Below are 26,753 nucleotides of genomic sequence, written 5' to 3'. Positions count from 1 at the left end.
TAATGTTTTTGATTATATCCAGATTGTAGGAGGGTAGCTGAAAGCACTGCTGCAGAGAAATCTAGAAAAACAAATACCATCCTTTTTCACTGTGATTTTTCCTATCAGACAAAAGAATATTCTAATTAAAGTTGCATCCTTGGATCGAGGTCTGGAGGGGGACAGATAACATGGTGATGTGAGAAAAAAAAGGAGAATCAGTCTCTGAAATTGACAGAAACTTTCAAAGGACCATTGAAGTTTTTTAAAGAGGCTGCCTGACCCGTGTGATAAAGAATATGGTGAAGGTGAGAAACCTGTGATTAGACATTGCAGCTAGTTAAATCCGTAATTGGGGGTGCACAATTTCTTTACACAGTGAACAAAAGTGTGATTTAATGTGCAGCTTTTAACCTCTCTGGCTGGGATAGTTCAGAGAGAGATTTTCCTCTCTGAAACTGTGTCGGGTGAGGTCAGCTCAGCCCTTGCATAAGTGTGAAGGGGTGAAGCCCCACTGGGGTGTCTGGTTCTTACCTATAGAGTTTGCTTTCCTCTGCTGGTCTGCAAGGGGTCTGAATTTGCCATACCCAAAATCTGTGCTGTCCCTGAATCATACCCCTTGGGGAGGAGGGGAAGAGGTGTGGACAGGAAAGGACAGAAGGACAGTTTTTGTAATTAGGGGATTCTGGGAACTTTGGATCCTAGCCCAAATTTTGTTCAAAGTGTAATTTTTGTTTCTTAGTTAAAATTTGTGCACTTTCTCAAGCAAAGAATGTTAATTTTAATTAACTCTGAATAAATAAATCCACTAAAATGCTATGCTGCAGCACTGTCAGGTTGCTGGGCTGGACCAATGCGCAGAAGCCCCAGCTGTAGGAGAGCAGAGGCAGCTTTGCCTCAGGTGTTCTACATGGAGAAGAGGGTGAGGCAATGGCAGTCTCTGGTCTGTCATCTTTGTTGGCTGAGAAAGTAGTTGGTCCTTCAAGTCTCCTGCAAGGCAGTACCATCCACATGTCTGCAAATGACCTCTCCGGTGCGGGAGCCCGTGGGTTTTTGCCCATCATCAGAGAAACCAGGCAGCTGCTGACTCATGGCTGGTGCCTGCGCAGCCAGTGCTGTGTGAAAGGCGATCCTGGCGCAGTGCAGGTGGATAGGAAGCATCCTGACACAGCGAATTGTAGGCCTGAAAAATATCTCATATTCCAGATAAAATGAAAATTGGTGATACCCTATCACAAAAGCAGCCACCCATGCGAGGCTTACTTGCTTTAGTAACATGCTGAGAATAATTAAGTTTGAAAATTGTATTTCAGAGAGTGGGGTGCAAGAAAACACAAGGTCTGGATATTTTGGCAAAAGCCCTCGAGGCTTGGACCTAATGTGTTTTACAGCATCACAGAGTGGGGCTGCAGAGCAGTTTCCTTTTACATTACTGAAAATACTCTCTCTTGCTCTGGTTAAGTTGGTGATACATCAGTTTTATATGGCAGGGCTTACCACGGTGACTTGCATATCACTTTATATCCAGATGTTTAGGTGCTAAGCCTACTGTTCTGTGCCACTGCAGGGGCATAAAAACCACAGCAAAGAGAAGGGATTGGCTGGCAATAACTTCAGCTCACCAGCCTACTCTATCAGTATTTGCATACCAGTCATGTTGAACTCATCCAGAGTTTGAGGAAAGCCTGACAGAACTGAGCATGTTTATCAGCCCAAGTAGGCAGGTGGAGGGGCTGCTAGGGAATATCTGAACAATAATCGGTGCATCAGAAGAAGAGGAGTTTTACAGTATGACTTATTGAAAGCACAACTGAAAGTGAGGAACAAATAGGAGATCAAAGGTCCCCATGTGACTCAGGGCCATAACAAGGAGCTGTAAGTGCTCTGTGACTACCAGCTGGATGAGAAGGAGAGAAAATAGCTGTCAGCTGCATGTCAAGAGAGACTGGAGGTGGTATGTGAGGTAATATCTGGTGGTCTGAGAGATGGACTCACTCTTCCAGGAAAACAGGAACAAACTCACACATGAGTTTTGACAATTTGACTCAGTTTCCATCTCTAAGGTTTTGAAGAAACTCACCTATTGAAAAAGAGGGAGGGAAATGTAACAAAACAAAACAACAAAAAAAAGAAATTGGCCCACATTTTATAAATACGTTCAAACAATATTACAAAAAAATCCCACTCCCCGTTTTCTGAAGTGTATGCATATGGCTACCCCCCAAAACTAGCTGATTCAAGGTATCTTAGGAGCACAGCAAACACTGTCATTCCCAAGGAGGTGGGATCACACTGGAGCAAGGTGTTGCCTTTCCTGCCCTGGGGAAAAAGAAGGGCCAGAGACACCAGAGCCAGCTTGCTGCTCCTCTTGCAAGCTGATGGAAGAGGGGATAGAGCTGTTAATTCAGGGTCTGATTCCTGCTTCTACCGTTCACAGCAGCAGCCATCCATCTAGATTTCTGAATATTGGTATAGTCCAAGAGTGCCACAGCTTTGCTGTGCTATAAGCATCTGCCTTTTTTGACTTTTCATAGAGCTGGCACCAAGTTTACAGCATCAAGCCTGAGCAGATCTTTGCTATGCACCCTGTGCTATTAAAGCTGATGGTAGTTCTCCATTGGCTGAAATGCAGAGGATTTGCTTTTCATCCTTGTTTCCACTGAGAAGTACTAAGTGAGCATCAGTAGCAACCCAAACACAGTAGCTGGGACCCTGGCTTAATTTGGAAGCAGCTTAATCAGAATGATAACCTGCTTGCATGAGGAGCCTCTTCTAAGAGGATGCTCCTCTAGCACTGGCTGGATTTATCACTGAGAAATGTGGCTTTGGGAAAAGCAATTGCTCATACAGCAACTGCATCATATTACTGCATGCCATTTAGTATGGTTCTCTGTTGAACATCTATTGATTTTTAAGGAAGAATGATGTACCGGACAAATTTTTCTTCAATAGGAACAAAATTACTGGTGAGTAAGTATCCAGCTTTTAAAGGAGGTGCTGGCTCTCCACCTTTTCTGCAGTATGTGTATTCCTGGCCCTTCAAATGAATCACTGGAGTAGCATTTGCAAACAGATCATCACATCACACTCCGGAGCAGGCATGTAATTAACTCCTCGTAAGAGCAAAGGCCAGAATCATCCTTCAGGATCTGGGTTTCTTGGGATGGTTGGCTAGCTCAGAAATGTGGGTAACCATTTGAAAAGTTCAGCCACAGCTGGACCTGCATAGAGGCGCTGTGTGTTAATCTAGCATGAGATTTGGTAGCCAAGAGCCCTGGGGTCTGATCTCAATTCCATCACTGACTTGCTGTGTGCTTTGGAGAAGGTCATTTAACCTTTCTCTGGCTCATTTTCTCCATTACTATAAGGGAGGAATGATACTAACCAGCTCCCAGGGAGTTGTGAAGCATGACTAAGCTGTGTTTGTCATGTACTGTGGAAGTACAAAGTATATCTAAGGCCTCCAGGAGCAAAGATAGGAAGTGCTGACAGGAGTTGCTGGCTCCTAGCCCAAGGCTCAGCCCCAGAATGTGGCTTCCAGGAGTGCCAGAAGGGAGCATTAGGTTTGTCACATGCATAATTCTGTGTCTTGTTTTGTATCGCCCAAAGGACTCTGTTCTGTTAATTATTTTTCTTATTATCTCTGCTGTGACAGTTGCAAGTCCCTCTTGGCAGACCTGGCTCCTGATTGTAGCACAGTCCCCCCTGAGGCGGGGAAGTGGAGAGGTTGGTGCTGATCTCTTCTCCCTGGGATCCAGTGACAGGACACACGGGAATGGTTCAAAGCTGCGCCAGGGGAGGTTTAGACTGGACATTAGGAAGCATTTCTTTACCAAGATGGTGATCAAACACAGAAGCAGACTTCCCAGAGGGGTGGTCGATGCCCCAAGCCTGTCGGTGTTTAAGGCATTTGGGCAATGCCCTTAACAACGTGCGTTAACTTCTGGTCAGCCCTGAATTGGTCAGGCAGCTGGACTAGGTGATCATTGCAGGTCCCTTCCAACTGAAATAATCTCTATTCTATTCTACGAGCACAAGGAATGCCTTCCCAGAGCACCTGAGCTTACTTGAATCTCCAGTGCCTCACCTGGGCTATGTTGGATGGCTGTTTCAGTGCAACAACAGCCCCCAAAAGGGAGAGAGCCTCTTCACTCAGTTCTCTTCAGCTTTCCCTAAATGTGTTGTTTTGATGACTGGTGTGGGGTTTTTGGGGGGGTTTGGGTTTTTTTTGCATGATCAAACATTATTATCAGCTTCTGTTGGCTTAGTTTCTACTTGCAGGGTAGTTATCTGCATACAGGGAGAGGGGGCTTGAGGTAGCCTGCCCTGTAATGAGGGAGGGGTGAGCTTCTTACATCTACTATAAGGTGCAAGCAAATAGCAACATGCAAGCAGTTATACATGTCTTATAGTGATACAGACCAGCTGAGATAAGGCAGCGTGTTGTTGGTCTCTGTGATCATGTCAAAGTCCTGAGAGATTCTGTGGTGGGCAGCATTAGGGATCTCGTGGCTCCCCATTTGCCAGCGGGGGTTGTTCTGAAGCACAGAGAAGTATCTTACCTGCTTGGTGTGTGTGGAGGGGGACATAGTTGGAAAATGTGAACAAACCTCACTACTTAAAATAGAAAAAAGAATCTGAAGCTACAGTAGCCTTTCATTTACACTTGTTCAGTCCAGCAACTGCATGGATGTTCCTCCTGATCTACCACAGCAGAACTGAAGAGCATGGTCGCTTTTAATTAGGAGCAAGTACCTTTTAATTAGCCAGCACCATGCTGACAGATGTAGTGCCTGAAAAGAGGACCTGAAAAAGAGGCCTGAGTGAGTGTCTGAAGCATGTTGCAACCCTTATAATTTCAGAACTCCTAAGAGGAAGGGTGTCTGCTATTATTCAAGCACTCTTGTTATGTGGCTTCCCATTGGAAAGGCTTAATTTATCTTGTAGCTCTGTTGCTCAGTGGCATTGTAGAGGAAATACTTCGTTTTCCTGTAAATTGTGTCAAGGCCAGGCAATGATAAACAAGTGCATGGGCACCGTGCTACAAAGTTCATCCAAGGTGCGCTTGGCTATGTGAAATAAACACTTAATAAGCAGCTTTGACTTGAGAATGTCATGGCGAGCAGGTTTAAGTGGGTATATCCTTCCACCTTTTCTTGAAACACATCTCGGCTGCTCTTCTGCTGTTCTGGTATGTTTTGTCGTACCAGGCACAGGGAGTACTTAATCATTTTACAAGGCAGCCAAATACAAATTATGAAGCCAATTAACAAGTACTTTCATTTACAGGATTTATACTGCAGCTTGGCTCTATTCATACACAGACTAGCATAGACAGCCCAGTTCAGGAAAGTAATTTTACATCTACCCGATTGCCATGAGTGTAAACGGCACTTCAGCACTGGTTTACGTGCTGTGCCCCAACTTCGGGGGCAAGTTATTCTCCTAGCTAGGGCGTAGATTAATGGGCCTGGAGATCAGCTCCTGACTGTGCTGCAGATATGCTCAGTGATGTTGGCTGAGTTGCTCAATCTTGTGCTTTAAATTTAAATTAGAATGATGCATATTTTTCACTTTTCTGTATGTATTTAGATGGCAAATTCTTCAAGACTGGTTGCATAGAGCAGGAGGGTCTGTACAGCAGCTAACTTCATATATCTGAGCTGGTGCATAGTATCCCCCTGCAATCAGAGGGGACAGAGGATTCACCCTCAGGTTGTTTAAATAGGCATCTGCTGTGCATCGGTCTCCAGAGGAACCACCACTAACCCACTCTGTGTCTCAACACAACAAAACCGCCGTCTTGGCTGAGACTTCAGGCATTACTGTTTAACATGGGCGTTTTCAGAAATGCACTGGTGTTCATGAATAATAAGGTTAGTAGTAATAATAATTAGCAGTTTGAGACACCTTTTAATGTGTATAATACCATTTGTCCCAGAGTACTTAAAGGATAGTAGTCACTTGCTCTGGAGATGGCTGAAGTGCAGCCAGCTCTGGGATGAAACAAAGCTCCTGTTTAAATACCATGGAGTGAAGTCGTGTGACCTTTTAGGACAGAAAGTGAGAAAGATGGTTGTCCTATGCCTCCAGGTTTGTGCACTAGCTTTTTGTACAGGAGAAGGTTATTAGAATATCTGGTTGCATCGGACAGTTCCTCTTCTGGCCTAGTCCAGCTGGGTTTAATTTAAGAGAGAAAGGAATTAGCCAACATTCACTTACAAGACAAAATGGAAGAAAAAAAAAGAAAGAAAGAAAAAGACCAAAAAGAGACCTCATCCATTTGTGCAGAGATCTCAGCGTTCTCATACATTTCTTAATCCTGCTCTTTCAGCTGCTTTAAATTATAGTTCAGCAAGGTATTAAACAGACATAACTTCGAACACGAGAAGAAAAAAGGACACAAATGGGACAATTCTAGGTACAATAAACCACACCTGTCATTCAGAAGCCTTGCTCATTCTTGGACTGAAACTGCGGTTAAAATGCAATTCATAAAAATGGCACTATGTTATTCAGCAGGTCTTTCCACTTGGTTTTTTACTCCTGGTATAGTTTTACAGAACAAGTATGGTTAAAAGAGCATGTTACTAATTAAGGATTAGTTAGTTCTAGCTGGGCAGGTCAACTGGAGCCTGAAGGTGCCTCTGATGCCTGGTCTGCCTGCCGGTGTTTGTATTACTGCTGATGAGATGTGAGAAAGATCAAAAAACCAAAATGAAACTGCCAGTGGCTGTGCAGACACCAGGTGAGGTAAGCTGATGAAAAATGTAGGGAAACCCTCCTTCCTGTAAGAAAGCCACAAGGTCAGACTTAGAGAGCTGAGGTGAGTATGAAGCCTTTGGAAGGTCATTGTGCTATTCACATTAGTACTACGTTCCTGCCCGGTTTAGGTCTCAGCCACCTGAGAGATCTCACCACTGGTGCTTTGTCCAGGTGCTACTGAGGGGACAGAGGCTGGCTTTATTTAAAGGGACACTATTCCTGTCTGCATCTGTTTTAGCTGAGTGCAACGAAAGGTGTGTCCTTTAGATAAATCTCTTCCATTAAAGATACTTTGGTTGAATTTGCTCTGCAGTGCTATCGGGGAAAAAAAACCCTGATATTAAAATTTATTACTCAGTCAAACTGTCCAGCTTTTTACAAGACTAAAACAAGGAGCTGAAATCTGCATTATAGGACTTCCAAAATCAATGCATTTAAATAGCATGCTTAGCATCAGGATAGCAACTTCAAGTCCCTAGTTTGGAGAACTTTCTCCTTAGGGTGTTGTAAGATTGGAGGCCAGTGACATGCTTAACTTCTCCAGGAGAAGGTTTATTCCATGATATCTCATGTCCTGGGGTTGCATCAATATTTTGGTGAGAGTAGCATTTGCTTTTCCAAGGGAGCTGTCAGATCAGTCACTGGGTGAGTATTTATCTCAATTTTGAAATTTTAGCTGTGTGTAAGCTTAGTGCCTCTGGTCTGCTGCATGCACCTGCAGGACATAATATTTAAGTCTGTAACTGATGCTAAAGAGTTAATAACAAATTCCCTGGGAAAGTGTGCAGCCATTTGAGGCAGAATAGGGTTTCAGACTGTACAAAAGAACTGCTGGATGTCCCATGATAGGACTGGGAAAGAAGATGGAGATTTTTTATTTGTGTGTGTGTGTTTGCACACGGGTGTGTGTGTGTGTGTATGTGTGTGTGTGTGCACACTTCTCTGTGTACTTAGAGGAGGTATAATAATTACTGATATATTTTGTTCAGATGTTGCTAATGGGTCCCATTCTTCTCTGGGCAACCAGTCGCAGTGTAGAATAGGATGGTGCAAATCAGAGCTACACTGATGATTCGGTACCAGGATTTTGACTTCCTGAGTTCCCTATTATCCCTGCTCCCATCCTTTACTGACAAACAGCAGCAGTTGAGACCTTTTGATATACAGGCAACTCTATGATTATGACTTAGGTGATATACAAGTGAGAGATAACAGAAGAAGGAAAAGTTGCTCAAGCCTTGTAGTAGTCATTGTGACCCAATACGAATCTCTCATATATCGAAGTTTGAATTACTTTCTTGGCTTGGGCAGAGTTTGCTGCTGACTACAGACCCTAAACAAGGCTCTTCAGAAGAGTCCTGAAGGACCTTCTCATCACTATAGCAGCTTTCCACTCACTTATCTGATTTCACTGACCTAAGACTGGAACTCTACATTTTTACTAGGTAGGGGAATGTCTGTATACTGGAACTTCTTGAGCAAATAAAGCTGTATCATCAAAGCTACACTTTTTACTATTTAAACTAAGCTACCTCCAAAAACACAGTTCACCTGTTATAAATGTATCTTCTCTGGGAGACAGTGATGACAGGGATACTGGAAAAGGATCACAGTTCTTTAGAATCCCTGACAGGTGGGATGCAAAAATACGAAGTAAGATGTGGCCCAGACCCTCAAGCACACAATCAAGTCCATATGGCTTAATATGTCAGCTGATTCCTCGTAACTGCATTGTCTTAGCAAGCAAAAATGTGAGATAAATCCTGTTAACTAAGCCTCGACAATACATGTTTATGCAAATGTGTGTTCCCTCCTATTTGTGATGGGATATGAACAGGCAGAAGGAGTGTTACTGGAGCTCTGCTGATGTGTGGTATGTCATCCTGCAGTGACTTCTGTCTAGAATTCCCTCACTTTGCCTGTGGAGCTGTGATGACAGAAGGATTGGGAGTAGCTGCAGTCACTGCTTTGACTTCCCTGCTGGTTTTCTGTGCAGAGAGATTCTGCTGAGAAGTATCTGTCCTCTTCTTTTCCACAAAGCCCTGAATGGGAGTGCCCACAAGGACATAGGAGGAGCATACTACAGAAGTCAGATTTGCTCCAGCTGGATTCTGTCCAACCCCAGTTTTCTCAGAATGCAGAGAAAAACATGCGTGCAGCCCATACAGGATTTCAACTAAAGCCCTTTGAGGGTTTTCAAACAGCCCCTGTGTTGTTGAGATTTCATTGTGGTTCTTACGGGTTCTGGAATATTTTATTCCAGACGTGCTTGGAACTTTGTTACAAGGTTCACTAAGACACTGATGAAGAAGGGGCATGTATCTATTTTCACATTCTGTGGAGACGAGTCCAAGCAAAACTTGTTGGTCCTAGAAATGAATGACCAAAAACTATGACTTGCTTTTATAACTTTTCTTTTCCTTCGTTGGTAGCCTAACAGTTTGTAATTTCTCTGCTTGTTCATGCAGGAACTACCTCTTCAGACTTAGTCTACACAACATTTCTCTTATTCAGGTATGTTCACTTTTTACTCTTTTTGTTTTATTTGACCTGCTAATGAATGTTCTGTAATATTTGATGCATATTTTCAGAAGGCTGTATAGTGTAAATTTGCCCTGAGTGATGGAGCAGGGAGAAGATGAAGTCAGAATCAGATGCTTATTCCCACTCCAACGATAACGCTGGGGGAAGGGCTTTTCTTACTCTTGCCCATTTGGACAGCGCTCTCTACTCTTGATTCTTGAGTGTTTGGGTGGTAATGGGATCTGCCAAAAATACGGCATCTTAAGGAACAAAGCATGTAGTGTGACTGATATAGGCTTAAACACAACAATCATTAGAAATCCATGGCTTTCATTAGAGGAGATGTCAGCAACATGTAGGAGAAGCTTTTACTATTCGTGTCCATCCTCATTTTTAGCCATTGTTGGCCTTTGTGAACATGGATGGCTGAGGGAGCTGTTTTGCTGAATGCGTTGCTAAACCTAGGACTAGACTTGAAAGCATTCAAGAGGCAAAATGGGTTGAAAAATGTATGTTACCCATGGCAGAATGGAGGCAAAGCAGCTGAAGTTTGAAAGGGCTTGCAAATACCCAGCAGGATGAGGACTTTCCTCCCACTGCACTGAATATGGAATTGAAAGATGCAGCAAAGATTGGTGAAAACCCCAACTGCTTGTCATTAAATAAATAAAACTTACGCTGTGGGATATTTACCATCTTCTACAGTTGCTAGAGCACCAAAGATGTATTCAGCATTTTTCAGGCAGCCTGAAGGGCCTTCCTCCTGTACCTGACCACGTAAAGAAGCCATTAGTGTAGCCATTCTGATGTGCACAAGCCTTTTGCTGTTAGAAAGAGTTACAAGTATAGCTGGAGAGAAGAAAAGATGTTTAATGGTTGTAAAATGCATTGAATCGTCCTTTAAAAGGAAAACAAAGTCTGGAGTTACCAATGACAACAATAAAGAGTTAGAGAAGCTGATACTCCCATTTGGCAGTAGTTTCCCTTTGCAGAGCTGTATTAGCATGGCTGGAAGGCTTCCAGCGAGCACACGGGAGAGGGAAGTCTCTGTAGTTATGCGAGGTGTCATACCTTCTGCAATGCCTGTTATCACAGTGCCTGACTCAGCCTCTTGTGCTTGTCAGACAAGGGATCCCCTCCCACAAAACCCAATTGTGAATCTCCCTTATACACTGCTGAAGTCAGGCTTGGCTTGGGCCTTTTCAGTGCAGTGAGTTCCCTTTCCTACACTGCGGAACATGGGAAGTCTCCTTCTATGGCACTGGAGGATGCTGTGGGATCTCCGGTTAACATAATGAGCTTAGTTTGCTCCTGCTTTCTGGGTGTATCCGGTCACTTTGCCAAGACTTTTTGCATGACAAAGAGAGCATGGAATTATGTTGACACACGTGTTGGGAATGATGGAAGCGATTGTTTCCCGACCTAATGGTTGCCTAAGTAGCTGCTTGGCTTGTTTCCATAAAGCACATGATGTGGCTTAGCGGCACCCCCTCCCACCTTCCCTTTGCTGTGCACCATTTTAAAGATCAGATGAGAAGCTGAGACAAGAAATGCAAGGAATTTCCAGTTAGTTCTATAGGGGGTGAGAGTGCAGTTTAGGAAGTAATTTGTGCTAATTTGTGTTGGTTTGTATCTCCTCTTTGCTTGTAAATAAAATACAGTGTGGATCTTGTCAGGCCTGATTCAGGGGTAGCTATTCATCTTGAGACTGTGGTCTTGTTTATTTCTGCTCATGGGACTTACTCTTCAGGTTTATTTCTGCTCATGGGACTTACTCTTCAAGTTGCCAGTGGTGCTAAATCTGCTTCAAGGTGCAAGAGTGTGCTGACAGATGTCTGCTCCCTTGCATTTGTGCTTCCATGAGGCGAGGGCAGAAACACAAGAAGCACAATCTACAGAGACAGCAGGATGTGCTGGTTGCGGGGCAAAGCCTGGCAGCGTGAGGTATATACCTCTCTACGGCAGGGTTAACTGGAATTTAAAGCTGTTTTACACTGAGTGTTCTTGTGCAATTAGCTGTTTCCTTAGGCTGCACTGTCTCTGTCGGAAAAGGCAAGAGCGCATTTCAGCCCCACAGTTGTCATGGAAAGGAGAGGAGGCCAGGGTGTTCTGTGAAGGAGATGGCTCTTAATTGTCCTTTCAGCAAGGGTGGCAACAGCATCTCGCAGGAGCAATATCACTGTGCCACTGGTACGAGCACAGCAAATTCAGTACTTTAGTCTCTCATTCTGTAACGGGTAGACTGACTAGCTCACTCTACCTAATGCATGTTTTCCTGACAATTATCTGGTTTTAACCAGAAAATTAATCTTTCCTGCCATTGAGCAGGCCATAATGTTTTTCATCGCAGCGTTACTTTATTCATTCCTTTCCAATGGGAATAAATTCTTCTTTTTCTGGATTATAATCCCCTTTATGAATATTGCATGTTTACAAAGTCAGTGTTAAGCATGTTGTTACTCTCTGATTTTAGAAAGGTTTTAGCTCCCAGACTTTAAACACTGTGCTTTTTCCTTATACCTGTTGAATGACTGTGGAGGCCTTTTATTCAAGCCCAATGAAAAATCAATTAAAACGAGGAACAGTTCTCCATCAGCTTCAAGGATCGTTTTGTGAAACTGTCACTCCTGAAAATACATTTTAGAAATCTTCAGTTCCAGAAACTAAAGTTACGGATTTGCTCCTAAATCTGTGTTGGATTGCCATTAGTGTAAACTTAATTTTGTAATCTCTACAGCAAAGAACACTCTGAAGTATCATGTAGCCACTCCATGTAGTCTGGAGAGGAAGTTACTGTCTTGGAATTGCAGTAGGCTAAAATACAAAATTTACCATTATATGGGCAAATTACTAGAAAAGAGGTGTGTAAAAAGATCGCATTACCCTGTAGAACAGTTGAGATTTCAGGGAAGGTGAGGAAGAGAGGTAGATTTTAGTATGTCAGCTGTTGGACCATATTATAAAGGCATCATTTCTTTCCCTTTCTTAGCTCTCAGCTGCTCTATCATGGGCTGCAGTTTTTTTCTCACTTTGATTTTTCTGTTGATTCTGCTGAGGTTGTTTCTCCAAGACTGTAGTGCTGAGCTTCTACATGAGAACTAGGAGCAGAAACTGAAGCAGAACAAGTTAGTTTCCTACCCAGCAGAACAAAATGTTTTAAGTTCTCTGAGATTTTTTTCTTCCTTTCTCTGTTTCTGAAATGTTTCAGAAATTCCATCTGGGACCTGAGAAACCTTTCACCAAATGAGTTTTGGTTGCATAAGAAGCTTTGGTGGTGGTTATTTTTTTTTTTTTTGGGGGGGGTGAGAAATGTTTTTGGCTGAATGTCAATATCCAGAAGGAAATTAAGGGTAAGGTATTTTGGGGGTCACCTGTGATTTTGTCCACCTGTCTTTCTTGCCAAAATCAAGACACTTTGTTAAAGAATTTCTGAAAATCAGCATCTTGAGATGTCCCAGGTGGTGTATCCAAAAGCACTTGTTAATTTTGGAAACTTTGGCATGTAGCATTCAAATTCCTGCAGCAGTCAAGAAACATAGTTTTAAAATGGATATTCTTCCATAAATGTTTTAGCACCTCTTTTAAACAAAATACCTGAAACATGTTTCATCTCTGTCTTTAAATGGTCCTCTAGTATGCATTGTAAGCTCTAAGTATCATGGTGGGGTAACTTACGTGACTGGAGTGCTGCAATGGATGGCTACAAACTCTTCAGAAGGGATAGACAAGGAAGGAGAGGCAGTGGGGTAGCCCTGTATGTCAGGCCCAGAGATGAATGATGGTGATGACAGGGTTGTGTTTATGGGTTAGAATCAGGGGGAGAGTCAACAAGGTGGATATCCTCGTGGGAGTCTGTTATAGACTGCCCGACCATGATGAAGAGGCAGAAGAAATATTCTAAAAGCAAATGGGAGAGGTATCAAGATCACTAGTCCTTGTTCTCATGGGGGACTTCAACTTACCAGATGTCCACTGGGAATACAACACAGTGGGTAGGAAATGGTCTTGGAGGTTCCTGGGGTTTGTGGAAGATAAATTACTGACACAGTGAGCCAACCAGAGGAGATGCCCCGTTCAACCTGCTCTTTACAAGCAGGGAAGGACTGGTGGGTCATGTGATGGTTGGAGGACGTCTTGGGTGTAGCAATCATGAGATGATAGACTTTCTTATTCTTGGAAAAGCAAGGAGGTGGGTCAACAGAACCGCTGCCTTGGATTTCTGGAGGGCTGACTTTGTCCTGTTTAAGAGCCTGGTGGACATAGTCCCTTGGGAGATAGTTCTGAAGGGCCAAGGGGTCCAGGGAGGCTGGACATTATTCAAGAAGGTAGTCTTAAAGGTGCAGGAGCAGGCCATCCCCATGTGCCAAAAGACAAGCTGGCGGGGGAGAAGACTGTCCTGGCTGAGCAGAGACTTTGGCTGGAACTTGCGGAGAAAAGGAGAATTTAGCACGACTGGAAGAATGGGCAGACACCAGTGGAGGGCTATAAGGACGTTGCAAAGCTATGCAGGGTGAAGATTAGAGAGGCAAAAGCGCAGCTAGAACTCAAGCTTGTCACTGCTATAAAAGAAAACAAAAAATGTTTTTACAAACACATTAGAAACAAAAGGAGGGCCAAGCATAATCTCCGTCCTTTATTGGATGCAGGGGGGAACTTTGCCACAGAGGATGAGGAGAACACTGAGGTACTTAATGCTGCCTTTGCCTCAGCCTTTCATAAAAAGATTGGTTGCCCTCAGGGTACTCAGCCCCCTGAGCTGGAAGACAGGGATGAGGAGGAGCAGAATGAAGTCCCCACAGCACAGGAGGAAATGGTCAGTGACCTGCTGCTCCACTTAGACATGCACACGTTTATGGGGCCAGATGGATCCACCCAAGGGTGCTGAGGGAGCTGGTGGAAGTGGTCACTGAGCCACTCTCCATCATTTATCATCAGTCCTGCCTCACTGGGGAGGTCCCAGTAGACTGCAGGCTAGACAATGAGATGCTCACCTACAAGAAGAGCAGGAAGGAGGATCCAGGGAACTACAGACCTGTCACCCTGACCTCGGTGCCAGGGAAGGTTATGGAGCAGATCATCCTGAGCGCATCACATGGCACATACAGGACAACACCAGGGGATCAGGCCCAGCCAGCATGGGTTTATGAAAGGCACGTCCTGCTTGATGAACCTTGATCTCCACCTATGACAAGGTGACCTGCCTAGTGGATGAGGGAAAGGCTGTGGATGTTGCCTACCTGGACCTTAGTAAAGCCTGTGACACCATCTCCCACAGCATTCACCTGGGGAAACTGGCTGCTCCTGGCTTGGGCGGGGGTGCTCTGTGCTGGGTTAAAGCTGGCTGGGCGGCCGAGCCCAGGGTGGTGGGGAATGGAGTCACATCCCGCTGGTGGCCGGGCACACGTGGTGCTGCCCAGGGCTCAGTGGTGGGGCCGGTCCTGGTTAATGTCTTCATCGATGATCTGGGCAAGGGGATCGAGTGCTCCCTCGGTCAGTTTGCAGGTGACACCAGGCTGGGGGGTGTTGATGTGCAGAGGGCAGGAGGCTCTGCAGAGGATCGGGACAGGCTGGACCGATGGGCCCAGGTCAGTTGTATGAGGTTCAACAGGGCTCAGTGCCGGGTCCTGCCCGTGGGTCACAGCAACCCCCTGCAGCACTACGGGCTGGGGCAGGGGGCTGGGAGTGCCTGGAGGAAAAGGGCCTGGGGGTGCTGGTCGACAGCCGGCTGGACGTGAGCCAGCAGTGTGCCCAGGTGGCCAAGGTGGCCAACAGCATCCTGGCTTGTATCTGAAACAGTGTGGCCAGCAGGGCCAGGGCAGTGATTGTCCCCCTGTACTGGGCACTGGTGAGGCCCCACCTTGAATCCTGGGTTCAGTTTTGGGCCCCTCGCTACAACAGGGACATGGAGGTGCTGGAGCGTGTCCAGAGATGGGCAACGGAGCTGGGGAAGGGTCTGGAGCACAAGTCTTATGAGGAGCAGCTGAGGGAACTGGGGTTGTTTAGCCTGCAGGAGATTCAGGTGGATCTTATTGCTCTCTAAAATTGCCTGAAAGGAGGCTGTAGCAAGGTGGGTGTTGGTCTCTTCTCCCAGATAACAAGAAACAGCCTTAAGTTGTACCAGGGAAGGTTTAGATTGGAGATTAGGAAAAATTTCTTCACTGAAAGTGTGGTCAAGCATTGGAACAGGCTTCCCAGGGAGAAGGTAGAATCACCATCCCTGGGGATGTTTAAAAAATGTAGAGGTGCGGTGCTTAAAGGCACAGTTTAGTGGTGGACATGGCAATCCTGGGTTAACAGTTGGACTTGACGACCTCAAAGTTCTTTTTCAACCTAAATGACTCTATGATTCTATTAGACATTTTATAGAACACATTTTTTAAATTATGTGCACTGGGTGCACATACTGTTTAATTTATGCATGGGTCTGAAACAAGTTTAGCTCCTAATCTGCAGTTTTCACATTCAGGCCACAGAAAAGTCACTTTTATACTGGAGTTTGTAATTAATAGAGTAGGTGGAAGGGTCATTTTAAAAACATAAGCCTTTGAGCAAATTTTTAAAAAGGCATGATGCTGATTAGGACTTCATAGCAAGGAAAGCTGTTCTCTGGTGTGCGTTAAAAGCAGGCTACTTGGCAGGCATTTCATAAATCCCAGTGCCTACCCCCTGTTCACACTGATTTTTACCTGGAACTTATTGTTCTCAATTGAATTGAGTGGGAAATTATTTTTCCAACCTTTTTGAGATGACAATATTTCCATCCTTTTTGTGCTGAGATGAAAACAAGACTTTTTGGTGTCTTTGTAAAATTTGAAATAGAAGGTGATAGACCCATGGTTACTTTGGGATGCAAATATTCTGGGTCAAGTTATTTTCGAAGCATCAAGAGAGAGGATTTGAATGTGCATTTTTCTCATCTCAAGCGATTGACCTGGTTTGTTTGGGGCATCTTTTTTCCTTTCCTTTATGTTTGTGACAAAAACTTTGCCCCTGGATCCAAGGTTCCCTCCTGGACTCTCATCTGGTAAGTTTACTAGAAAATGTTAGAATTTCATAAAATGTTTTGATTTCAATTATTTGTTTTAATGGAAGATCTCTTGTGAAAAACTTTCTAAGCAACCCTGTGAGGTTTGTATGCACACCAGTTATATAGGTTAATAGTACTTAAAATACTTCAAGAGTCTGTATGTGTTCCCTTTCTTAAAAACAAACTGTATTTTAGCAGAATAGGAAAGAAAAAATGGGTTTGGCTATTGCAAAACTATTTGGGAGACATTATGTTATTTCATCTGTTAAAGAAGACAAAAATTTTGAGATTAAGATATGCTTTAGTTAATAATATAATATTTTTTCCTGAGGACAAAAATTAAGTGAGGGCTAAGTTCAGAGACAGAGCATGTTAGTTCTTTGATAGTCATAACCCTGAATTTGGTAGGATTGCCTGTGGAGTTACACGGTGTCCAGTACCGCATGGGCTGCCAGGATCTAGGTCTCCAATTGCAGATCTATCATTACCCCACTGCAAAACACGAAAATGCTACAAAACACATGACTTTATTTGTTTTTCAAAATTTGCTCCAAATTTTTAAATAAAGGTACCTGTATTCATGTGGGCTTTTGGAGGATCTTACCAAGTCATTAGGGCAAAACTTGAACTTCTCAGTCCTACTGGTGGCATAAAATTTGAACCCAAGCTTGAAGTTAACATCGTGCTTAGGCAGCATCAGCTCTTAAGACTTGATCTGAAGCTTATTGAAATCAATTTCTTTCTGCTGATATTGTGGGGCTTTGCAATGGGCATTTTTTTAAACCTGAAATAGGGAAAAAATGTTTCTGTATAGTCCTGTAGCAGATGAACTGCAGCTATGTATCCGGTGCATCTCCAGTAAGCACGGTTAGTCCAGTCTTTCTTCCCTCAATCCAAGTAGCAGAGACATTCCTGCTACAGAAGTGAAGCTCTTAAACTGCACAGCTGCTCCTAAAGACACACTTCCTTCCCTGCTGCTCCCTGGAGGCATCTTTTAACTCTGTGGCGTAATCACTGGTAAATCAACAGTACGTATCAACAAAGTATAGTTAATAAAACTTGCCTATCAGTCCTCAATATGTCACATAGCAACAAATGGAACAGGTTTCATATTTTGCACTTTGAATCAAACCGAGCATTAAATGCATTATTTTCTACTTATTTAGGGCTCAGTAGTGCCACATTTATGTGTGCTGATGAAAAATATGCTCTGCAAGTGTATAGAAGTGTGAGGAGAGGTGGCAGAGTTTAACTTGGGTTTTGTCCGTATAGTTGGATAATATATGATAAACAAAACCAACAGGGAGCAGTGAAGTAATACAGTTTGCAGCACAAATTGTCACTCAAGTAATCTTTCCTGATGAAAATACTTCACTGGGAAATATTAAGGATTCAGAATATGTTCCCAAAGCCCTGGTGCTCATCAGAAAACGTACAAATAATAGATAAATCTTACATCCCCAAGAGATGCTGGATAGGCACCAGATGGGGCTTGGAGGGCCCGAATTTGTACTGCTGGCTCTGCCTGCAGGCGCCTGAGGGAAAGTTAATCTGCTGGGTTTATCTGCCTGGTGTTTGCTCGCGTGTGAAATAGGGATATAGCACTCCTTTATAAAGTGCTGTGAGTTTTGTCAATAAAAAGAGGTAAAAGTATTGTATTTCAGATTTACTTGCAGAAATATCCTTGAGCCAGAGCCATTCCCATTTTTCAAAATTTCCTTTCAAAAATCATGAGGAAACTAGGCATTGATATGCAGCACAAACCCTTGGGTGCTCAGAAGCTGACCTAACTTTGCTGAAGATATTTATTTCTTCAATCTAGTTGGAGTGTCAAGATTATCATCCAATTTAAAATCCAGTTTGGGAAGTAATTTTGGGAAAGAGTGAGAATACTTTGCCTATCTCTATGTACCGCTGAGCTGCCTGACAGGAACTCCATTTTGAAATATTTAGGAATAAGCTTCACTTTCCAGAAGTAGTTTTCTTAAAAGAAGTTTATTATTTGGTTTTTTGCAGATTCCCAGATACATCTTTGAATTATATGGTGCATATTTCTAGATAAAGCACTTATTTTTTTATTTTTAGGCCAATGCAGTTCCCTCATTTAAAAACATAATCAAAACCTCTACTAGAGCAGATGCAGTCTTTAATATGTGGCTCATAGCTGAGTTATGATTGTCACATATTTTATCAGTACGCTACTTTTTTTATTAACAGATTAACATATAAATCTATTCATAAATCACCTTCCAAAGCTGCACCTAAAACCTCTCACTCTCAGCCTAGAGGTTTAAAGCTATTCCATAATAAAGCTTATATTGGCTGAACAAACTTTCTGGCAAATTCAGCTTTTTAATCTTATGGTTTCAGGTTCCCAAATAAAATCTACTCCCTGAATACATCTTTCCTAAAAATGACTGATCAGGGGCTAGATTGTGACTTTCAGGTGCAGATCTCCCTTCCCAGAATCTAAAAGAGAAATTTCTACCTGGAATGGGAGACAGGGGAAGAAAACAAGGCATGTCAGACAGGAGGTAGGCATGTCTGAAGGCCACACTTCAGCTCCTCGCTGCAGGGAACTGTACTCTTTAATAGGCTACAGCATATGCTGTTGGGAACCAACCTTGTGCTGATGTTACTCATCAGCTAAAGTTCAGAGAGCAGAGAAAGCAAATCTCTTCTCACACTCCATAGTGTTGAGTGATTTCTGAATACACCATCCTCTCTGTCTAAGAGAACCCAACTCAGAGGCCCATTTACAGCCAGCAAAGCTTTTAAGCCCAGGTTTAGCTTTAAATAAATGCCTGTTTTCCTTTGAGACTTGACTGATTTAAGAACATGCTGCACGCTCTACCAAGTGAGAATACATTTCAGTATGTGCATTCATAGATTTGCTAAACTGGCTTGGAGTGCACTGCCTAGTTATGATCGATTTAATTGCCCTCCGAGGTGAGTGAGCATTGAGGTATGGTAAAGGAAATTCTCAGATATATATATTCCAATATGTATTTTTACCTATATATACATATTTATGTACCCATACAAGGAGGATCATATACATAGGCCTCTATAGCACATACAGGAGGTTCAGGAGCTATACCTGTCTGGATTCATACTTGCATTAAGCAGGGCAGCCTCCTTGGAGTCAGTGAAGGCCATGGAGCTGATTTACATCTGGAGGGGAACTTCCCTGTTACGCTCAGACAGTGAAGTGAGGCTTGTGTGATGAGTGTCAGCTGTGGATTGCTAGCCCGCTTTCCTGGGTAATTTGTTAGTTGTCATTCCCTCCTTCCCTGCCTCACCTCACCTAAAAACCAGAATTACTACAGGGGTTTTGGTCTTCATCAGCAAACATTATGAGCAGGATTCAGAAACTGAGAATTTAATTAGCTGCTGAAGTCACTTACTGATAACAGTAGCATATTGGGCTCTTTATTTGATAAAATCCTGTCGGGCATTTTACGTGTAGGGAATGAAGACTGATGTTCTTATTCCTTGCAACTTACAGTAGGATCATTAAACATCCATTAGAAAGGGAAGGGAAAAAATAAAAAATAAAAAAAAATCCCTTGGACTTCTCATTTCTTGTCACCAATGTTGCTTCTGTATCTTTGCAAAATGTATTTTGGTTTGCCCATTTACCCCTATTTCTGTGTGGACTGCTTCCCACTCCACCATCTCCAGGAGGCTTTTGGGGATCTGTGTGTACTTATACCCTGGGTGTCCTGTGCCCTGACACACACGTTCATCTGCAGCTGCTGTCAACAAATCCAGCTCTGCAGATGTTCCTGAGAGGCAAATCAGCCTCTTGTTGTAGGCTACACCTTAGCTAAACTGACATTTATATAAACTGAGATTTATATGAAAATATGCTGCTTTTTTCTTATTATTACTTTAGGGATGTGGGATATTTTTAGACATGGGAGAAGTTTATTCTCTAGCTGCAAATGCTGGCTTACTGCAAGGCACTCAGTGTGTTTCCTAGTTGCTCCTGTCCCAATTAGGGTGCTGAGATGCAATCATTAGTGAAGGCTCTAATGTAGGACATGCTTAATGCAGCACCTTTGCTAAGAGCAGTCATGTGGCAACAGCAACCTATTGAGTTTCACATGCGGAGTGTGGGGTTCACGCAGTCAGCTCCTGTTTCGTGCTCTCCTGGAGAGGAGGTGATACCTCCCACAGTCTCTCCCCCCTTCAGCAAGCCCAGGTTTGTGGAGGTGGTGAGCTGCTGATCGGTGGAGCCTGGGGAGAGATCCTGGCACCCTGCTGCGGCCAGCTCTGCGGTTTGCTGCTTCTCAGGGCTGTGTTCAGTGAAGTGTTCTTCCTACCTGGGACCCAGCACCCTGAGCCATCCCTGGTGCAGAAGCTGAATTGCATGTGCTGGGAAGTCAGAAGTAAGAGAAATCCCTGGAAACACAAAGGACTGTATTTTACAAGATGAGCAGTGGAGTATCGAGGCCAATTACTGCAAAAAAGCAGCAGCTGGGGTTTTTTTAAGATTGAGAATACAGACAAATATCTACATTTTATTCTCAAAGCAGAGCTTATGGGAGATGTAAATGATTCACGTCCCTTGCCCTACCTCTCTGCAGAGGATTAACTTTGACCCTGATAGCATCCAGTCGTATACAATGAAAGCATTAAAAAAAAAATCATCATTTATTGATTTGCATCTCTCTAAAAGGGCCTGTGAATGACCTCATGTTTCCTTTAAAACCAACTATTGAGCTCTTGGAAAGAAAAAATTATAGTAAATGCATTTCATGTCAGTGTGTGCATTTTTTCCCCCTAGATAAATAAACCTACTTTTCTCTGTTAGTAACAGTTTAGCTGATGTGTGTTTTACAGCTTCTTTTAAATGCAGCAGTTCTGAGTGACTAATATGAGGGGATTATTGGAGCCTGGAGCTACACAGCAGAGTCCCTAACATGGCCTGCACATCTGTTACCAGAGACCCAGAGCTGGGGAGCAGAAACAGGAACAGTTTGCTCATCGCTCCCACAGGTTATTGGTCCTGTCTCAGCATAGCAAGCACAGTGCCCCTGAATCCTTTGAGAGCCTCAAAGAGCTCTGGCCTCCAAGACTTCTCTTACCTTTCCCAGGCTAAGCTCAAGGAAAGCACAACCTATGTGCAAAGAGGACAAACAAGTAAACAGGCACAACCTTGACTGTACCTATGGCCTCTCCAGCCCTGTGGAGAAAGATGGCAAGTTTTGAGGCTCAGAAACCTTTCTTCGGGGCTGCAGTAGAAGTAACAAGCTTCCAGCTAAACAACGTCAGGCAACAACTGCTGTGAGTTACCTGCTAATGAGCAGGCAGTGGGAGAGGAAGGCTGGGTGGAAGAGGGTGAGGGATGTGGCTGTGGGTTATAAATGAGTTGCTGGGTGCTACCACAGCTTGAACAGTCAATAGGAGCAACAATCTTGCAGGTATTCTACTGTCACTGAAATGTTTTGGGGTGTTTTATTTGTATTTTTTATTTAAGTGTTACCACACCGTGGTTATACCTATCTGATACATTTTTCTCAGTAGTGTGACTGTGTAGAGACTAATCTATTCTGAGACTGGGGAGGCTGCACATGGAGAGTCAGTGGAAGGACACATGTAGAAACATCACGTATTTATTTCCATTCTTTGTAAGAAGAGTTTGGATAGCATGGACTAGCTGCCTCACTTGTAGATGGCTGTGGGGAGGTAAGGTGGTTTCCAGCCATCTTCAGTCTGAGCTTTTCTTTTTTCCTCATGTGAAGCTGAAATAACATTACTTGTCCTTTTGAAGTGCTTTGAAATATGTGGCTTTCTCTTCAAGACTGAAGTATTAGACATGATGATATACACTTGTAAATACAGGGAATTTGTCTTAATCATGAGTCTGCGAAGTTGTCATATTCTGATTTGTAGTACATGTAATGTTAAGCAGTTGTTATCTTTGCCTCTGCTTTCTCGGTAAGCAATTATGTAACTTCAGTATGTCCACATGTTTAAAATGGACCCGTTTTTCACTACTTTTTTCTAAAGTTCTTAAATGAAAACCTCTTAATGTAAAAACAGAGTAGTTGGGGTCTGGTAGGGGGAAAATACAATAAAAATGTATCGCTTCAGATAAAAATACCTAAAATACAAATAATTCTGTAAATTTGTTTCAAAAAAACCAGCTTGGAAAGTATTTTGGGGGGAGGGTTAAATAAAAAAACGTCCTCATTGGAAACACTTTTGTGTCAAGAATGCAGATCAGATTCCATATGTTATTTTAATTATTAATTAATCACTTCAGACAGGAGACAATCATGATTTTGAAGTTTTTGAAGTAGAATGTTTTAATTCCTTATACGTAAAGAAGAAGGAATAACAGGGCTGCAGCCATCTGAAACAGGTACAAGGTTGCTCAAAGAGGTGATTTATTAAGAATGAAAAAAAAAATAAATTTCTTAAGTTAGCCTGGGAGCATTAAGAGACAAACTGTAGTTGCCTAAGAGGAGAGGATTTTGATGCATAGGACAGAAAGGAATGATCAATAGTTCATAAATATAATGGTGGTAAACATAGTGACAGGAGAAAAAATGTATGTGGCTAATATAATTGTTACAAATTTAGTAGCTTTTGCTGTGAGATCAGTTACTGAAGATTTAAGATCGAGGTGGTAAAAGATACTTTTTTTCTGATACAAGATAAATATGAAAGCGTTGAAAAACAAAAAGGAGTTAGAAGAAGCACAAAGAAGTATACTGTATTAATCCTGTTGGAGAATCATTTTGTATTCCCCCATCTTAATTATAAGGCATATTCTCAAAACCCATTTGTGGAATCTTTGACCTTGGCAGAGGTTGAATGCAAACATGCTGGAGGGGATGTGAGGGAAGAGCCAGGTAGCAAGGGGAATGTAAGGGCAGGACTCAAACTGCAAGAAATTGGAAAATAAATCCTGGGTTGGCAGGAGAGTGCAGACTGGAGAGCACAACAGAGGAGCTGGGAGGAAGGAATAAAAGACACTGCATCAGAGTCATCCTTGCAGGAGAAGGAGCAAATAAATTCCTTGTTGAGATGAAGCTTGGCAGAGCTTGCTATGGCATCAGGTGCTGACGTCTGGTGTTGGAAAAGAGGAGGCAGAAGCAAGGCAAACTGTATGACAGACCAAGCAGGGAGCCTGAAGGCATCTGTTTCCCAGCCTTAGGAGGAAGCTAAGGTGGATTGAGGCTATGCACTGCAGTGGGGTTCTGGCCACTTGCAGCAGCAGCAGGCAGGGACTGTGTCCAGCTGGGCTGGGTGGCTAGGGGACAGCAGGGGTTAGAAACACTTGAACTTTCAGTGGTGGGACAGGAGAGGGGCAGAGAGCCATCTTCCCTAATGCTGCAGTCCGGTTTTGATTTAAACTGTAATGAACTTCCATTTTACAGCAATAAACATAAGACTCAAGAAATAGCTTTTGGATTCTTGTTAAATCATCACCATCACTTTTTTCCCAAACTGACTTCTTGTGCTTCTCTGAGACAAGTATTTGATTTACATTGATCAAGTGCTGTACTCAGCTACTGCATGTATTGCTGGTGATGTGATGGTATTTGAAATGTGTAGCTTTCGATGTAAAGATGTAAAAAAATGGAGAGATTCAGGTCCTTTCTGGCTTGTCATTTCCCCTCTGACCACTGAAAAGCGTTGCTGCATCTGTAGATAACCATAGCCTGCTCAGAGGCTTCCAGAGTATTTAGGACTGGATGGATGTTGGCTTCACGCTTAATTGGAAATGCTGAGGAGAGGAGTTGGGGGCAGTGTGCAGGGAATTCAACATTGTTGGTTCTTCACTTTCTCTGTATTTAAGTGTTCCTTGCTGATGGAGCACAGATGGTCTTAGATTAAGGAAAAAACATGCCAGAACTGCAGGCTAGGCTCAGACTGTGGAGTTAAGCTTGACATGAAATAAGCAGAAGGTTGTAATTAGCTTATCAACAGTGTTAGGCACCTGGTAGAGGAAAGCAAATATATAATGCACAGCATAGCTATACAACAATAAAAAAATAATAATACTGAAGTCTGCTTTATGAAACATGGGGTACCTTTCATCACTGACTTCCTCTTCCAACCCAGCCTGGTAACACCTGAAAGGTCTTACTTACTGGTTATTAGTCATTTATCAGAAATGACACTTTCTGGCAGTTTGTGATGCTGAGCACAAAATCCCATAGAGTGTAAAGGTCAAAATCTGGGTGTGCTGCTGATAACTCTCCGGGGAAGCTTGCACGACACTTGCCTGTGCACCGTCTGTACTCCCTGATGTCAAATATCAGTCATCTCGCTGCTCTTTTGCAGCCACATGTTGTCTTTCACCTTAACACTAGGATTCAGGCTCTACGGGGCAAGAATTGCCACTTAGCTTTAAGCAGAAATGCCTAGCAGAGCGCAACTGAGTATTCCATGTGCTTCCACAGCACACGTCAAAATTCTGCTGTCTAGGAAGAGCAGTCTGGATCCTTTCTCTAGGTATATGAAACAAATGGAAATACAGACATACATCTGCTGAACTGAATAGGCAAAGATTCCTTTTTAGCTGAGGATTTAGAATTTTTTCCCCATATCCTTGAGGCTCAAAAAATATTACTTTAAAATGGGGAAGAGCAGAGGGGAGAGTTGGGCTTTGTTTAAGTTCCCGTGGTACAGGCAGGCTCTCTGTCTTCAGCCTTCTCTCTGGCTTGCACAAAACTGGCCGTGGCTAATTAAAGTAATGGCAAAGCTTTCGTTTGGTCTTAATAGTGCATCTTTCACTTTAAAAAAATCCAGTGTCTTCCCTTTTGGTTGTACTACACCAAGCTTAAGTGCACAACCAGAAAAGAATGTTGATATGATAAATTGAATCACCACGCACATTTAATTGCACGCTGCCTCCTTTTTTCAAGCCAAGACAGGACTCAAACCATGTTCAACCTCTTACACAATTTTAATGAGAATATATTGCAGTGTTTGTCATCTGATAGAGTATTAGGCTCCCCCTAATGCAATAGGTGTGATTTCCCTAAAGAAGAACAAGAGGCACAGAACAGTGAAAATGTCATGACGAGTTCTTCATTAGTCTCTTTAATACTGCAAGACGTGGTGATTTTAATTCCTGAATCTCAGCCTAACTGCTAGGCGAATCAGATCCAAATTGGGCATTTCCTCAAACTTATTTTAGCTCCTTCTCAAAGCAAACAAATAAATGCTGAACACACATATTCGATGATGTAATCTGGAAAGGAATAAAGAATGCAAGACTTGCCCGCTTCAGAAAGCTGATAATACACAGAGGTTTCACATGGGCTTCAGTGATTACATTTTCAGTTTGAAGCATATGTGGGAAGATTGCTTTTCATAGCTGAACTATTAATGTGGGTGCGCAAAAATGCACTCAGTTGACTGTGCAGGATTTGTCCAGTTTGTCTTAGAAGCAGGCGGGGAGGGAACATTAAAAAAATGTCTGGTGGAGAACCCTTAACATCTCTACATAGCAGTGAGCTTCAAAGAGGCACAATGGCAAGGAAACCCAGAGCAGAAAAATGAGGGAGAGTAAAATTGCCTTGCTTGATGCAGAAATACAAAGGAGACTATAGCCATGGTAAATTGATTTTGTACTGAATATGGGCTTGGTCCACTGGAAGGGTTTTGAACCTCCTATTCCAGAAATTATTGTGCAGAACAGTAAGAGGAGGCTGCTTAGAAGTCTTGTCACATCCATCAGTGGAGCCTACAAAGAGGAAGGAGGGATTTAGTTCTGAATGGCGACTCTGCCAAAGAACATAAAGGGGTGGAGATGGACATCTTTTGGCGGTAGAGGAGCCTTAAAGGAAGAATTGCCTCCACTTTATCAAGGGCAACCATTGCTGTGACTCTGTTCATTGGCTTGCTTCTTAGAAATAGCTTGTTGTACCTTGTTTGTAGCAACTGAAGAAAAACCAAACCACAACAAAACCTGTTCTTTACAGAACAGACAGTGTTGCTGGGGTGAGAATTAGTGCTGTGTGGTGCCCACCTGGCCAGCATCAACTGCACTGCCACGTGCATTGGCTGTGCTGTGCTTATTATATTTCTGACCCGTACGTGACTGCAGTGGAATTTTTCTTTAATCGTTTTTGACTCAGTGTATGTTAACCTCTTTATTTAGCTATTTTATTGATTTATCATATAAACTTATGTCTCTGTAATCTCCAGTACATTTAGTAAATGTTTGTTGTCATAAGCTATAAACTGAAGGTGACATGGCAAGAAACCAAATTCCACTGTGGCTGTTAATTACCCAGTATGCTAAAAATCTTGTCTCAGGTTCTATATGCTTTTGATCTTCAGCAGTAGGAAACACTGTAAGTCATCCTTCGCCAACATCCCCTGTACTGTTCTCCAGTTCTGGATGTTGTCATTCATTCTAAACCGGCTACAGGTAAGAGCTTTAAGGTCCTTTTTTACTAGCATGCCAAATGTCCCAGTTAACTAAGAC

General features: G+C 43.0%; 1 protein-coding gene across 5 annotated transcripts in view; it reads left to right on the top strand.

Annotated features, from left to right (window-relative positions):
* SEMA5B (semaphorin 5B) overlaps nt 1–26,753 on the top strand; it is a 281,838-nt gene that overhangs the window by 161,746 nt on the left and 93,339 nt on the right. For all 5 annotated transcript variants that reach the window (XM_056349625.1, XM_056349623.1, XM_056349624.1 and 2 more), the window contains one exon: nt 9,213–9,258. In XM_056349625.1, the coding sequence (XP_056205600.1) occupies nt 9,213–9,258 (46 nt within the window). The remainder of the gene's footprint in view (nt 1–9,212; nt 9,259–26,753) is intronic.

Source organism: Falco biarmicus, chromosome 8, assembly GCF_023638135.1.
Source record: "Falco biarmicus isolate bFalBia1 chromosome 8, bFalBia1.pri, whole genome shotgun sequence".
NCBI classification, from domain to species: Eukaryota; Metazoa; Chordata; class Aves; order Falconiformes; family Falconidae; genus Falco; species Falco biarmicus.
Note: the sequence above shows the minus strand (reverse complement) of the source record. Positions and strands in the feature narration are given on the sequence as shown.